General features: G+C 44.4%; 1 protein-coding gene across 8 annotated transcripts in view; it reads left to right on the top strand.

Annotated features, from left to right (window-relative positions):
• The first annotated feature begins 2614 nt into the window (after positions 1–2614).
• LOC128413058 (cystathionine beta-synthase-like protein) overlaps positions 2615–16413 on the top strand; it is a 42339-nt gene continuing 28540 nt past the window's right edge. Inside the window, exon 1 of one of the 8 annotated variants that reach the window (XM_053386824.1) lies at positions 2615–2714. Coding sequence is in view for 4 of the 8 variants with exons in the window: in XM_053386823.1 (XP_053242798.1) it covers positions 13605–13619 (15 nt within the window). In the remaining 4 variants the exon portion in view is untranslated. Of the gene's footprint in view, positions 2718–4558; positions 4734–5626; positions 5645–13451; positions 13620–16413 lie in introns of those variants that run through there. The other 7 variants (XM_053386825.1, XM_053386826.1, XM_053386827.1 and 4 more) reach the window with 7 other exon arrangements.

Genomic DNA, 16413 nt, shown 5'->3' with positions numbered 1-16413 from the left:
CCATATGAAAGCTGAACTTGGGGGTTCTTTATTATAACAGGCTTTTTGTCCAGCCTCAGGAAGAAGTCAGTGAGAGTTGCCAGTTCACCTAAAACAAATGCCACCTTTAGTCGTATTTATTTTATGAAATTGCATACTACCCTTAAATTAATTTGTATGCTTCCCCTCAGTCAATTGCTTCCTAAGATCATGAACAATAATATGATGGTTCCAGGACCCAGCATAGATGTCTGAAAAACAAGTCATGCCAGACTAATCTCCTTTCTTTTGATAGAGTTACAAGCTTGGTGGACCAGGGGAATGCTGTGGATGTAGTGTATCTCGATTTCAATAAGTCTTCTGACAAAGTCGATGTGGGCTGGATGAGGCAACTGTTAGGTGGATTTGTAGCTGGCTGGCCAAACCCAGAGGGCTCACTAATGGTTTCTCATCAGCCTGAAAAAATGACATGTGGGGTGCCCATAGGGTTCTGTTCTGGGTCTGTTGTTGCTCAACATCTTGAGGGGATGCTCATCAAATTTGCAGATAACACCAAACTGGGAGGGGTAACTAATGCTACAGAAGACAGAATCTGATTCAAGATGGCCTTAACAGATTGAATTTAAATAGGGAAAAATGTAAAGTTATACACTTAGGCAGGAAGAAATATAGGATGGGGTGGGGCACAAATATAAGGGGGGGGTGCCTGGATTGCAGGTCAAAAAAATAAAATGGCCCTCAGATGCTATCCGGACTAACACCCCACAACATAAACCAGTCAACTGCTTGAATGCTGTACTCTTGAAACTTTGTCTTGCTTTTTAAACACTTCTTTAAAGCAAATCATGGTGCTCAGTGTGGTTTGTCCATTGACTTGAGTGCATTACTATTGCAACTCAATAAGAAAATGCATCTTCATGCTGGGTGCAGATGGAAATCTTCACCAGGGTATCCATTTCACAATGTGTGAAATGTCCCTCGATCCTGCAAGGGCACGTTTCATGGGAAGAGGCGACGCCAACGGACGGGGCTCGCAGCAAGAAACGAGCCTACGATGATGAGTCAGCAGCGGCGCTGGTGGCTCCCTCGGCAACGCAGGCTCGCGATGGATCGGGCGCGCTGACTCAGGCTTGCTTTTAGCCGCGGCGCAGTGGCTCCGTATCCTCCTGCCCGCGGGAGACAAAGCGCATCGCCCGGCAGCGTAGTCCAAAGCAGGCGCTGATTGCAGCTCGGCAGCCACGCATCTTGCGCTCCGCGCCGCCGGCTTGAACTCGAAATATAGGGAGGAAGCGCGGACTAGCACACACTTCCGGCGTGATTCGACAGCTTCGAGTGGCGGCTGCGCAATATGCCTATTGCTTGAAAGGGAAGGCCAGACGCCCGCAAGAGTTGAGACTGTTTACAGGAGAGGTGGGCAGGGCAAGGCGATCGTTTTTTGCTGCTGCTTTTAGTGTGTACAAAAGTGTGAGAGAGCAGGCTGGAGCAGTGGGAGTGATGAGAAGCAGGGCCCTTTGCATCCCTGCTAAAGGAGCAGCTCCGCCAAACTCTTCCTGTCTGTGAACTCTTTTCATGCGAGTTGGTCATCATAAAAAAATACTACAGTATTTAACGTTAAGAGCAAATGTCTGAGTTTGCTTCCCACGCTTTCCTCACCATCACGTTTTGCTTCTGTGTCGTGTCTTTCAGGTTATATAGGCCTGCAGGCTAGTACTAATTTGGTTGTGTATAAGCCACCTCAGAGTTTTTTTGACTGAAGAGTGGGGTACAAATGCTCTAAATAAACAGCAATAAGTAATAGCTGCTCTTAGTATATTGGAGATACCAATTTTTAAACCATACAATCCTGCCACATGTTAGCATCTCTGCTGAATGTTAGCAGTGTAGTGGTGCAGTAATAAAACTGGTAGCACATTTGAAAAGCTAAGCAGGGTTCGATATGGTATTAAACTGGATGGGGGGGCACGTGTTGAGATTCCTATTGGACTAATGACCTGTAGGGTCCCTGAGGAGGAACAATGAATATATGTGAACTGTCCAAGTCAAGGTGCTTAGTACTCAAGGCTGGGCAGGTTATTTCAGTAGCTGAGGCAAAAAATCTCACAAGTGCCTCTCCCTGTCAGTAAAAATACAATAAATTAAATAACAAGTTGGTGATTGTTCATGATACCCAGAATTAGCTCCTTAAGGCAGTTCTTTTACCAGTTGGAAGATGCCTGAGGCACATATCTAAAATCAATGGCAAATAAGATTCAGAGCTAATTTTAAAAAACAAAACACCTAAACAGATAAAGGGTAGGTTCACATTAGCAGCTTAAAACACAAGCCATATTTACATAGCATCTTATTATGAGCAGCTGTGTCTAAGGAGAGAGAGAGAGAGTGCCAAGGCATCAAAATTAACCCGAAAGCGAGTCTTCAAGCAAAAGAACTGCCGCCCTACAACCTAGCTGAGTTCCCTGTGTCGTAATATTTCCCTTTGCCATGCAGCTCGGAGAAACCATCTGCGCAGGCTGCAGGACTGACACGCCGCCTTCTCATTTGGCGGGGTGTGTCCCCCCTACGCCCCCGTCCTAGCCAATCACCGCCCGCGCTCTTTCCAAAAGCGAATGTGGGCTGGGAAAGGCTGCTTGCACACGCTGAGCGGCTGGATCGGGCGCTGCTTCTCTGCTCTGCTTGCGGGGAGCGTTTCCCATCCACGCAGCTAGCCCGCTGCCCTTTCCTTCCTTTCAGGCACCCAGGTGAGTCTTGGTTTTATCCTCTCCCCGCGATTAGTAAGGAGTGGGATGCGCATCTGATCTAGGGCAATAAGTGGGCGAGGAAAGGACGAGGTGCAGGCAGCGCCAATTCTGACCGCTCCAATCGCTAGAGGACTTCTTTGTTAAGGGTGTGTTTGCGTTGGGCACTTTTTCTCCCCCCACTCCGTCCCGGAGGCTTGGGGCAGCGCCTGTTTCTTCTCATTCACCTTCCGGTTGCATCATCTAGTTCTCAACAGGTGAACTGGAAGCAGCGCCAAACGGCAGATGATGGGTTTTAATTTATTCTTGCTTGCTTTAGTGAAGGTTGCTTCTGAACGAACTTTATTTCTTTAATTTTTCTTGGTTGGGGGCCAGCCTTACCTTGCTATCTCTCCAGAAAACAGCAAAACCCCATTAGGCAATGGAGGGAAAATGCTTACTAGGACAGAGGCAATAATCGTTGTTGTTGTTGTTGTTTAGTCGTGTCCGACTCTTCGTGACCCCATGGACCAGAGCACGCCAGGCACTCCTGTCTTCCAGTGCCTCCCGCAGATTGGTCAAACTCATGCTGGTAGCTTCCAGAACACTGTCCAACCATCTCGTCCTCTGTTGTCCCCTTCTCCTAGTGCCCTCCATCTTCCCCAACATATACTTCTCATGAAATCCTCTACCTAGGCTGTGTACATAACCATACATTTAAAGCACACACACACAGTCATGGGAACTGTAGTTTACCCTTCAAAGAGCTACAGTTTCCAATATTCTTTTTTTGGGGGGGGGGTGATTTAATGTATAGTGTGTACACACATGGGTATAGCAATGATTTTTGTTGGGGGAGGGGCAGGCATTTTGTTAGGGGAGGCAGAATCTCAGTTAGCTATGTATTTTTATTGATTTTTATTGATTTAGTTAGTGGTGGAGTTGCCCCTCCCTGCCTCCTTTTGGCTAAGCCCATGTGTACACAACCTGTTTCAGTTATTAAAGCAAAATCTGTCTGTTTCAGTTATTAAAGCAAAAACAAACCACAAAAAATTGGGCAAGGACTATTATAGTTTCTGGGCTTGATTGATCATGGTGTGGGATGGGCCTTTCGTCTGCTCCAGCAGGCCTCTTTTTATGTATTCTAGAAATAGATTTCTTAGGGTGGTACTGACAGTGTGACGCTAAGTAATTTTGCTCTGAAATGAGCTGCACTGAATTCTGTTGGGCTTACTCCCAGGTAGGTGAACGTAAAATGTTGCTAGAGCCGTTTGCACTCCCTACCAGGTGCAGATGTTATGAGTTTTAAAATGCAGTTGCAGCATTCATATTGCAGGCCTCCTTAAGCAAAACCCAATTCCAGCCTTATAAGTGAAAATGTGATTAATCTGAAATGCATCATTTAGATGAAGAACATTAACGCTGGATAGAGAATGAGTGTAGTTCTCAATTCAGTTCTACATTCTGGCCACTATGTAGGAAATGAAAAGCTGAACTTAACTCAAAAGTGTATGACTCATTTGAGCCTACATCTTGCCGAAATGCATGGACATTAGAAACAGGATCTGCCTTGGTTGGGCATCTTGTGCAAACTCAAGTTACAAATGCCTTTTGCAGATACGATGGTTGGAGAGCTTTTCTGAAAGAGTTCAGAGGTCAAAAGATACTGGATATGGTTCCAGTCTGGCAAAATTCCAGAAATTTCTGTGGTTTCCTTTTTCTTAAAGGGATCCGTTCCTACGGTTTTTTTTTCCATTATGCCTGCAAATTCATGGTATGAGACTGAATGCTTTACCTTTTGTTGCAGGTATACCCTTTTTGCCCTGGTGAAGCAGTGATCTTAGATACTGCACGTACTTCCCAGGATCTTTTTGTTGAAAAGGGGCAGGCATATTTAGAAGCAATTTACAAGAAAAGGTACAAGTTGTTCCTCAGGGTCCTTTCCAACTATACAATTCTATGATTCTATGAAGATAAAACAACAGATGTCCCTGAGGCTTGAAATTCTGTGACTGATTTACAGAGCATTTGTGCTTGGCAGTACGTCCCACTATGTTCTATAGGGGTTGTACCCATATAAGTGTGCCTTAAAAATCATTTGTATGCAGTTACTGTAAGTGTGGGTAAGCAAATAGTTATGTGGAAGGGAAAACATTTTTAAAGTTCCGCACTGCTTTAGAAGTAAAACAGTGAACAGTGCTTTTCCTATACAGTGGTGCCTCGCAAGACGAAATTAATTCGTTCTGCGAGTTTCTTCGTCTTGCGGATTTTTCGTCTTGCGAAGCACGGATGCACCCTGGTATTAACGGTTTTAAGAAAACGGAAACAAACTCGCAAGACGTTTCGTCTTGCGAAGCAAGCCCATAGGGAAAATCGTCTTGCGAAGCAACTCAAAAAACGAAAAACCCTTTCGTCTTGCGCGTTTTTCGTCTTGCGAGGCATTCGTCTTGTGAGGTACCACTGTACCTGGTTTATTCTTCTGAAGTCTTATTCGGTTAAAAAGAGGCATTATCTGAGATAGTGTTTACTCTTGCTAATTATTAAGTTGTTGACGTAATATAGGCAGATTGTATATAACTCTCACATGGATCTTTGAAGATGCAGTTTGGTTAGCATGTGCCTCAGGGAATGACAAAATGAGTGTTCTTGACACACCCTCCTCAACTGCATCATTGGAAATGTCCTAAAGACTGAAACTGAAGCTTTGTTCACACCTTCATAATTTCGTATTCGTTGAATATATGGAGGGGAAGTGGGATCATTATGCTTGCTAGCTTTGCCTCTGGCTGTGCTGAAGGTAAGAATGTGCTCTGAGTGCATGCAACTGGAGGGTCTTCATTCTTAGTTGCAACTCCTGATCTTCAATTCAGATCCTACATTCACACAGAGCTTGTTCTCACCTGTATCAAGGCTGTATCAAGTGTATCAAATGTATCAAGGCTGGGGATAAAGTAAGCAGAAACCATCCTGGTCCCTCTTGTGCATTCAGTGAATGTGTAAATATAAAATGAGGACAGGGCTCGTGCACTTTGGGGATAGTCAATTGACAAAATAGGTGCAGAATATAATAAAAAATTGTTATGAATACAGATGGGATAGAAATGACTGGAATATTAGTTTGAACATGCTTGTGAATTCTCAATTTTCAAATAGCACAGGACCCATGTCTGTCAGAATTTTCCACACTTTTAACATCTCTTCTGTATTTGTGGGGATGAAAGAGAGCCCAGATGTGTGTGTTTGTGTGGTAATGATAGATACCTATCTTTTGATTCCTCTCAAACAAAATGAAAATCCCAGTCTGAGTGGAAGGGATGATAGGTATTCTGTGAAATCGTTTCATGAGTTGATGGAACATGTTTGTATGATTATTGTAGCTGTTTAAGGGAATTCTATCTTGGGCATAACTTTCCAAATACTTAGATGTGGGTTTAATTGCCTATACCAGTAGATGCAGTGATAGACAAGACACCTTAGCTCAAATACTTTATTAATAGGTTGTGCATGTCCAAAGATTTTTGTGTTGTGGTTTTGTTCTGTGGCATCTCACTTTCTGGCAAGAGCGTGTAACTGCTGTCTTTATGTCAACAAGCATTCATATGTGAAAGGTAATATAACTGCCAACTTCAACAAATTGATTGAACTGTTTTTTTTTATTTTGGTAGTAGTTTCTGTGTGCCAAAAGATCAGGGTTCTTTCTACTGTTGCAGCATTACACTGTAAAAGTCACTTCTGGCCCTGTCTTTTCAATAACTGTTCCAAAGTGGGCTGTACTGAACTTCTGACTTTTCTCTCTATCCATACATATATCAAAGTCCTTTGGTGGGTGGGCTGCCTCATTCAGTTCAGGGAGGTAAGCTTTTTTGAATACCCATCAGACCATGTCTATTGCCCCTTTTCTCACCCAGAGTTGATCCCTCCAAAAAATGAGGTAAGCTTTGTAGGTGGTGTACCTGCGTGAAAGTGTGAGAGTACGCACACAGGCTTTTTGCACTTGAAATTGCTGTTTCATATTTGAGAAGATGGTCAGAGAGTGGCTGGTGCAATCCGGTCAGATGGACAGGGTATAAATAAAATTATCATCATTATTAAACTAATTATTATTAAGCATGATTTAGTTTTCTGTTGGTTTTAATTAACATGCTACTTTTCTTTTGTATGTCACGTTGAGTTCCATTTTGTAAAAAGAAAAAACTACGAAGTGCAAATAATAATAATGTTGTTCAAAGTGTAAATAGAAACCATCTGATTACTTTCTGTAGAAATCCTGTTTCCCTCTCAATTCCCTGATAGCTTAGCAAACTAGTAAACAAGTCATCAAGATAGGGATTGCCTTGTGATGTTTGAGAATGCCAGGATGTTGCTTAATATATTGATTCTGCAAATTCCAGTTATGTCAATATACCATACCCTGGCTCTGTATTTTAAAAATATTGACATCGGATGCTTTGCAGCACTTCTGCTATCCTGGAGATTTATTGGCAGTTACTTGGAGCACACGAGTCATGCTCAAGGTGGCATGTAGCAATGGGAAAATCAACATTTATGCAAATGCATACAAAGACAATTAAAAGACCTGTTAAAATATCATCCTCTCAGTGTCTCTGCCAGAAAAATAAGCCCGAATGATACGAATTTTAAAAAACCCGATGAAGTAGAATCTAGGCATTGGGGTTTCAGACACTGAGGGTTCAGTGGCCTACCTAAAGACATTATTCTAGTTTTTGGCACTGCAATGGAGAAACCTCTATCCAAAATGTTCATAAACACAACTTTGCTAAGAGCAGGTTTCTAGTTCTGTTCACCTCCTAGGAAGGAAGGAACATCCAGTTGAACTGGAAAGTGACAGTGACGGAGTCCATATCACTGACCTCATTCGAATCTGAGGAAAGTTAAAGTACTATTGAGATTTTTAATTTTAAAAATTAAGGATTTGCTGGATTTTGGAGTCCGTTTTGAAATGTGTGGCTTAATCTGAGGGCCTTATTAATGTGAAATATCTGAAGTTGCTAAGGGGCCATTAGATTTTTGGCATCAAATTGCCCACCTTTTCCGACAGCTCTCATAACGGGTAGGCCAGGAACATGGAAAGGTAACATGGAAGCAGGCCCATGCAGAGCTTGCTTGAAGCCTGGGGCAGGAGTCTTGTTAGAATAAAGTTATGAACTCACACAGGCTGCCCCCAACCCTCTGCATGGAAGAGTGATGAAATGCCATCCTTCTGGCGCCATATAATTGAATCCTCCACCCCGAAATGTTCCTGGCAGCAGGCTTGTGGTTCTCTTCACGCCTCCATGGCCCACTAGTGCTAACTTGCCTTGCCCTGCCTCTAGACGAATGAAGCCCAGCTTCCCACCCATTTAGCATCTCTGCTACATGATGTGTGATCTGGGGTTTCCCCCCACAAAATTATCTTAAAAGCTTTTCTTCTCATTTTACTTATATTAGGGAAGTGAACCTGTAGGGGTAACAGAAGAATTAAAAAACCCCAACTAAAATATTTTACAAAGATAGGCCAAGGCTGGGCAAAGTTCAGGCTTGTATCAGCTCTACCGTATTTTTCCGTGTATAACACAATCCAATGTATAAGACGACCCTTATTTTTGGGAGCCCAAAATTAAGAAATTTAACAATTAAGAAAGTTATTGAGGGGTTTTTTTTGGGGGGGGGAGAGTTGCAAGAACAGTTGTTGAGCTTCTTTTGTAAGTTTGTTAAGCTGTTTTTCAACGATCCCCCCACTCTGGTTGATGGAACTGGTGCCGTAACTCACCGCATACTGATACCCACCATAAGCAGCCCCCTTGCCAATGTTCCTCACCCACCTGCCAAAGTTGGCCCATAAAGGGTCAGGGAGATAGCAATCTGGCCAGCCCCTGCTTTAGGAGATGAAGAACACATAATTATTGAGAGCAGTTGTGCATAAAAAGTATTTAACATGTGAAAACAAGGAAGATTTAAGGTAAACAACCTGCAAATGATTCCAGAATGCAGTGTTATATCACATGTTATTATCTTTAGGAGATTTGTGTGTAAAGCTTTTCTTCTGGGCACACCCTCTCCAGTCATAACAGAGCCCAATATTGTTTTCAAGGTCTGAGAATTCCTCTTCTCAAACTACCAGAGTTACATCTGTGAGTCAACTGTGGGCTAGCTTTGACTTGAGACTTTCTCTAGAAATGGAAAGCAGGTGATTTTCTTCCACAATGAACTGAATTTGTGACGCACCACTTAAATAAATACAGCCACACAAGGCGAATTCCATTTCCGAGGAGGAGTGGTTGGTACATAAGCGTTTCTGCTGAAGCATGCTCCACCCCAAGGTTTAAAGCAGAGCTTTCCAGTCTTTTCATGTTGCTGACACATTTTTTAGACATGCATCATTTCACGATGCAGTAGTTCAGTTTTACTAGGAAACCGGAGGTTAAACTGTTCCCTTTCCAGCCCCTGGAGGAGCGTGGGGTGTGTTCGCGTGACACACCTACACACTGCAGCCGACACACTAACGTCTTGCAACACACAGTTCAGAAAGCTCTGGTTTAAAGGGATACACAATTCAATTCAAGCTGTACCGTTCCAAGATGCAGAATGGGAAATCACATCTTGGGATGGTCCCCAACAATGAAGTTTTGAAAATCCCAGCACATAAAACTAGCACATCGGAGCAAGTCCTACCTATCACTTTTGTCTCAGATGCAATACTTTCCTACAAGCAGGGACAGGCCTGTTAAACTACTCACCTACTAATTTTTGACATGGGCCTTGTGCTGAATTTAGCAGAGACTGAAGGTCCAGTAAAATTGGGCCATCTTGCTGACTTGCTGCCACACAAAGCTAAAGCACAGGCTGATCCCTAGTGTGATCAGCAATAGAGGCTTTTGGTCAGCCCTTCCCTATTAAAGCCCCACAGCTACTTGTAACGATTTGCTTGTCTTTCTATGATTCTCCTCTCTGTTCTAGACACACACAGTTCCTTTCTGATAGAGACTTGTTTTCTGTACTCCTGACCATCTTTGTCTATTTGTCTGAACCCATCCCATCATTTTTAAAATGCATCACTCAGAACTAGACAGTTCTCCAGGCAAAGTCTGAGTAGAGCAGAATAAAGTGCAGCTATTACTTTCTGTGTCCTGGAAACAATCTGTTAACCCAGCCTGCTGTCGCATTAGCTGCTTTGCAGCTGTGTCACGCTGCTGACTCATGTTCAGCACTGACCAGCTGCAATCCTAAGATCATTTTCACATGTCTGACATGTCCTATACCTATGTATCTTATTTCTAAAGCACTTTATTACCTCAGTGCAGGCCTTTGCATCAGACACATATTTTTGAAGGAGTTCAATTACATGTATTTAAAATCCCACTCTTTTAGCCAAGAAATACTGTATTTTTTGCTCCATAAGACGCACCTTTTTCCTCCTAAAAAGTAAGGGGAAATGTGTGTGTGTCTTGTGGAGCGAATGCAGGCTGCGCTGCTATCGCTAAAGCCAGCAGAGCAAGAGTGAGAGCTGCGCAGCACCTCTTCTTCTGCTGGCTTCCCAGTGAAGTGGGAGGAGAAATGGAAGGGAGCCCTTATGGAGCCCCTTCCATCCCTCATCCTGCTTTGCTAGGAAGCCAGCATACCAAGAAGCGCTGCGCAGCTCTCACTCTTGCTGTGCTGGCTTCAGCAATAGCTGTGCAGCGCCTCTTCAGCGAAGCGGGAGGAACGGAAGGGGCTCCGTAAAGGGCTCCCTTCCGTTCCTCCTCCCGCTTCGCTGAAGAGGCGCTGCGCCGCTCTGCTGAACCCAGCAGAGCAAGAGTGAGAGAAGGGACAGAGGGCAGCCCGTCAGTCCCTTCTCCCATCTCCCAGAAAAGCTGGAAGCCACGCCAAGCAAGCGTGTCTGTGGCTCTTGCTGGCTTTTCTTGTTTTCCTCTTCTAAAAACTAGGTGCGTCTTATGGTCGGTTGCATCTTATAGAGCGAAAAATATGGTAGTCACACCTTGGGTTGAAGTAGCTTCAAGTTAAGTATTTCCGGGTTGCGCTCCGCGGCGACCCAGAAGTAACGGAGTGCGTTACTTCTGGGTTTCACCGCTTGTGCAGATGCTCAAAATGACATCATGTGCGGGAGCGGCGACCCGCGCAGATGCGCAGTCGCGTTTTAGGTTTACTTCAGGATGCGAAGGGGGCTCCAGAACGGATCCCATTCATATCCACTGTACTCCCAAAGCAGCTAAGGATTCTCACACAGAGAGACAGAGATGGATGCTGCCCTCAGGATTACAGCCTTAAAAGACACAGAACAAAGTGAACATGGATTGGGAGGCAGGAGGAAATAATTGAACAGTTTCAAGTTCTTAGTTACAGTTTGTTCTAATGGAAAAGTTCAAGGAGAGGAGGCACTAAAAGTTGCTGCAATCTTAGCTGCATCAATAGGTAGATTCTGCACCGCTGCTCCCTCCTCCTCCAGTCTGATGTTAATCATAGAATCATAGAGCTGGTAGGGACCACCAGGGTCATCTAGTCCAACCCCCTGCAATGCGGGAATATTTTGCCCAATGTGGGGCTCGAATCCACAGCCCTGAGATTAAGAGTCTCCTGCTGAGTGAGCTGTCCTGGGAGCCCAGCAGTCGGGTGACAGTTTTGCAGGCTGTTTCTTTTCCTTTGTCCTGTACAGTTTCACGCTTTTCTATATATCGGACCCCAGGACAGTGGAGGGAAGGGAAATGCTTTAATTTCTCATTTCTCTTCTTCCCCGCCAGCCCAGTTTGTTTCTCTCCCCTGCTTCCACATTGCTACTTCTTGCCACAGAGCATTGCATGCAGTGCCAGGATGATAGCATAAATACCAAAAATATTTTGGAACGACTCCCAGGCTCCTTAATATAACTGATTAACCTTAGGAAATAGATATCCCAAATCTGTTTGGCAAGACCCATGCTATGAGTGGAGCTGAGATTGCACACCCTTAAAGTTATAAATGTCATGCAAAGTGTGATGACTTCGGCTTCTGTACACTGATACACTGAATGCCGCTCAAGTGGGTGTTGCGTAATCTTGGCACGCAGAAGGCATTACTATGAAGTAACTGAGATCCTCCTAGTATCATTTGCAACTGCCATGGAAGTCGTAGGGCATAAACAGAAGATGGATATAGAAGGGTCTATATCAGGGACGGGGAACCCGGTGCCCTCCAGGTATTGCTGAAGTCCAGATGCCATTACCTCCAGCCAGCATGGCCAGTGGTTGGGGATAATGGGAGCTGGAACCCAACAAAATCTGAAGAGCTACAGGTATATATGGAAACACATTGTCCTGACCTGCACCTGGACCAATGAGGGCAAGCAACCGGGTTTTAATTATTTAATAGTGAACTCGGTTATATCAGCTCCTAATGTGCAAGTGATATACAGCAATACTCCCCACTAGCTACGACTTCTGTCCTGTGCCTGTCTTCACCCGTTTGGAGCAATGGGATATATCTACCCCCAGTTCCTCCTTAAAAACCCTTGACTGATGCTCTGTATTCAAAATGAGCCAGGCGCCAGGCACAGTTTGCACCTATCAGCCACTTGCAACCAAGTAAAGATACCTGGGTGCCAGGATGGTGTCTGACAGCTCCATCATCTGGAGGTGCATGCCTGGGGATTCTTGGATCTAGACTGCTTTCACACACTCATACGACGACATCTCGTATAATTCTATCAGTTACATTTTATCTGCATAATCGGAATGAATTTCAGGAACCAAAATGCTTTTTCTGTGCAGCAGGAGCAGAGAACATCATGATAGTTAATTGTTGTCGCTTGTCTCCACCTACCCCAACCCACTGCCCTGCTCACAGTTGTGAAGAATAGTCCTACGTTATGAATAGTCCATGTCACCATTAAAAAAAGGGGGTAGGAATAGGCCAATATATATGTGGACGGCATAGCTGTCAACTTACAGATTTGAAAATAAGGGACCAGCAGCCAAAATAAGGGACCAGCAGCCTCACCTGTTCCAGGCACTCCAGTCTTCCTGTCCTCCTGCAGTCTGGTCAAACTCATGCTGGTAGCTTCGAGAACAGTGTCCAACCAACTTTGTAACCAGAGGTTCAACTGGATAGAATCTGAATCACATGCACCACAAGGCCTATGCAGCCTCAACTTAAGATGGCTCCCCGGCCTGGCTTTGCACTGCAAAGTTTGCAGCAGCACGTGCAACAAAATGGCGTCCAGCATTCAAAATCCCCCTCAGCTTGCATTAACTAGCCACACACAAGGCATGCAAGCTCCACCCCCCAGTCGTTCTTAGACTTCTTATTGGGTGAGCAACACAGCCAAGCAACACAGTTGGAGCCTCCCTCCTCCCTGGCCAGCAGGGAGGGAGGGAGAGGAGCTGCTTCCTTTGAAATTTAAGGGACATCATTTAAGGGACATCCATCAATAAGGGACAGCAGCGGGACATGGTGCTGGAATAAGGGACTGTCCCTTCAAATAAGGGACACTTGACAGCTATGGTGGACGGTCCCTGGGTCAAGGGACTTTTAAGTTCTCAGAGCTCTTAACCTAGCTCAAGGTTGTCATTTGAACTAGCCAGATGTTTAACAGCCAGTGATTGCAAAATAAGACTTGTCACAAATGTTGAAGTACGATTCAACTGCCAATCCAGTGGGCTTCTGTATAGAGAGAATATGATGGGGTGAGGTGTGTCTTGGCACAGGCAACAGAATGTCTTGTGCCAGTTTAAACTGTCTCGTATTCTTTTGGCAACTGGCAAGTTAATGTTACCCAAGTTGTGGAGCATCAGGTGTGGGCCCTGAATGTGCCTCTCTTTCTCTCTGGTCCTCTGAACACTCCCCAGACCACCCCCCCCCACTGGATCCTTTTCGCACCCTGGTGTTTTTGCTTGGCAAGAGTGTAGCCTTGAACTTGGGTGATGTCTCGTGCTTCTCTGGATGGACGATACAGAGGTGTGTGTAAACTAGCCTGTTGTTCAGAGGGAAAATTTACATCAGTTCCACCTACGGTTTCCTCTGACCCTGCCACTAGAATCTGGCCCACAGATATTTGCCCAGAAGGGAATGTGACCATCATGTTAGAAAAGGTCTCTTCCCTCCCCTCCTTACTCTATAAGAGTTGTGGACTTTTTTATTCTTATCAAAAAGAGCAAGCTGAGACACAATATGCCAGGCAAAGCAAATGAAAGTTTGTTTTTCAGTAATCACCCTGTTACAAAGCAAGCTCAGGGTCTTTCACAACAGCTTTAATCTAGAGCTCTGGTTTTGGAATTGGCAACCCCCTTATCTAGAACACCCCAGTGATAAATCCACAAGGATCTCAATGCTGTGTATGATCAAAGGCTGTCTTAATTCTAAGTACGATAACACTAAGCACTACTTTACTGTATGATGCTAGCATCTATTGCCATCTATTGTCCAAAAGTTGTTTCGTGTTGAGGTTCATCTGGGGATTTTAAAGTAAGAAGGGGAGTTGCCATGGGAAAATGCCTGATGTAAGGCTTCTTCAAATTGGCCAGTTACTCCCTCACTTCTTAGACTTGGCCTGTGAAATAGGGCAAAGCATGAAGGCCACTTATGAGATAAGCTAGTGGCTTTACTTGAGAAGGGAAGGAAATAAGAAATAAACTTTCCCCTGCTTCCTTTGCAAAGCCTTTTTTCTGGTTACATTTGCACAAATGTTATAATTAATGACTGACAAGTGCAGGAAGTGGATTCAAGATGGCTCCCAGCGGGCTAATGCTCTACTTGCTACATGATTGGTCACCTACTAGGGAGAATATGAAGGTTCTTCAGAATGCAGTAGAGAAGTCTCAAACTTCAAGTGAAATGCCACTTTGTAAAAACATTTCACTTCACAACCCCACAGTTTAGTCTGGCAAACCGTTATGTGGGGCAATGCGGAAGCTTTTTAGTGGATCTGGAATTTAGGAATTTGTAGGCTGACCTATCTTGTTCCTTGTTGCTCTAAGACTTGGCTCTGCAAATATCTATTCAGGTAAAATTTGCGCTTAAGGTTGCAACTTCTCCCCCTTGGCAGAAGGGGGCCCTTTTATGACAGAAGGATACTAGCCTTCTGTGATCTTGCTTCTGAATCAGCGCAAATGGGTGTTGAGAGGTAGTGAGAAGAGGATGCCTCCAAATTATCAATGTCTGCTGACAATTATGGAGTCAATCTCTAGAAATACACCAATTCTAGAAGATTCCAAGTAGTGTCTTGCTTGGGAGTATTTATTATTTGTCCAGGGGCAGCATTTCCTGGTACACTTGAAGTTTCTAGTTCTAGATTTTCCAGTCTTTCAGGCTTTAATGTTGCTGTTGATTACACTGGGCAACAATTTTTTACTTTTTGAATGTTGTCTAGATTTCTACAACTGCTTTAGGGTATTTTTGCACTGCTGAATCAGGAAATGGCATCCGTTTCTCTCCATCAGGTCAGGTTTTTGTGCTATGTTGATTTGAAAAAAATCAGATATTGTGACAAAATCGATTACATTTTTGTGGCATTATCAGCTGATTTTTGTCAACACATATCATCCTAAATATGTTTTTAAGAGAAAAAAATGTTTTTCCAACAACATATATTGATCACCTGATAGAAACATCGATTACTGTAAACTGAATGGTGGGCATTGATAAAGGTAAGTACACGTAAATTGCATGTTGCTTCACCATTTTTCAAACTTCAGGGCTTGAACTTCTGTTTCTTGGAACTCCTGGACTGCTCAGTGGCAGGGAGGTCTCTCTTCAGAGTCCAACAGTAGTCCGCCATCATGACTGTGTCCCAGCGACCCTGATACCTGGTCTCCATCTCTTTCATGTCCTGATGGAATCTCTCCCCCTGCTCGTCACTCATTGAACCCAGGTTCTCAGGAAACCGGTCCATGTGTGAAAATAGGTAGTGCATCTTGACGCTCATGTTGCAGCCCAGGTTTCTGAAAGCAGTCAGCATGTTGTTGACAAGTTCTGCGTAGTTTCTGGCCTTATTGTTGCCCAGAAAGTTCTTCACTACCAGAACAAATGCCTTCCACGCTTCCAGTTCCACTTCGTTCATTGAGTTTCTGAACTCTGGATCTCTGATGAGTGCTCGGATCTGAAGACTGACAAAGATGCCAGCTTTCAACTTCTCCATGGTCAATCCTGGAAAAGCCTGGAACAAGTAAGTGAAGCAGTCACCATCCTTGTCCAGAGCCTTGGTGAACTGCTTGATTAAGCCGAGCTTGATGTGCAGCGGTGGGAAGAGTATTCTGTCTCTGTCCACCAGAGGGTCGTTGATGACGTTCCTTTCTTTGCAAGGCACCAACTCCTCCCGCACAGGCCGGTCCTTCTTCGCGTAATGCTGAGCACGGTCCCTACTATCCCATATGCACAGAAAACATGGGTACTTGGTGAAGCCAGACTGTTGTCCCAACAAAAAGTTCACCATCTTCAGGTCAACACAAATAAACCACTTATGCTGATCATAACCAATTTTCTCCAGCACATACTTCACCGCTTCATAGTTCTCCTTCAGTGTAGTTGAGTGAGCCAGGGGTATAGAGGCAAACTGGTTGCCGTTGTGTAGCAGAACACATTTCAGTGATTGCTTGCTGCTGTCAATGAACAGTCTCCAATCTTTGGGTTCGTACTGTGGCACTCCAAGCTTGAGCAGAAGCTGCGCAATATCTGCACAGTACACCAAGTCCTTCTCTTCCGAGAAAAAACGGAGGTACTCTTGATGCCTGTTGCGCAAGAAGCTGATGCGAGC

The sequence above is a fragment of the Podarcis raffonei genome, chromosome 4 (genome assembly GCF_027172205.1).
Source record: "Podarcis raffonei isolate rPodRaf1 chromosome 4, rPodRaf1.pri, whole genome shotgun sequence".
Lineage (NCBI taxonomy): Eukaryota > Metazoa > Chordata > Lepidosauria > Squamata > Lacertidae > Podarcis > Podarcis raffonei.
This window is presented reverse-complemented; position numbering and strand designations above follow the sequence as displayed.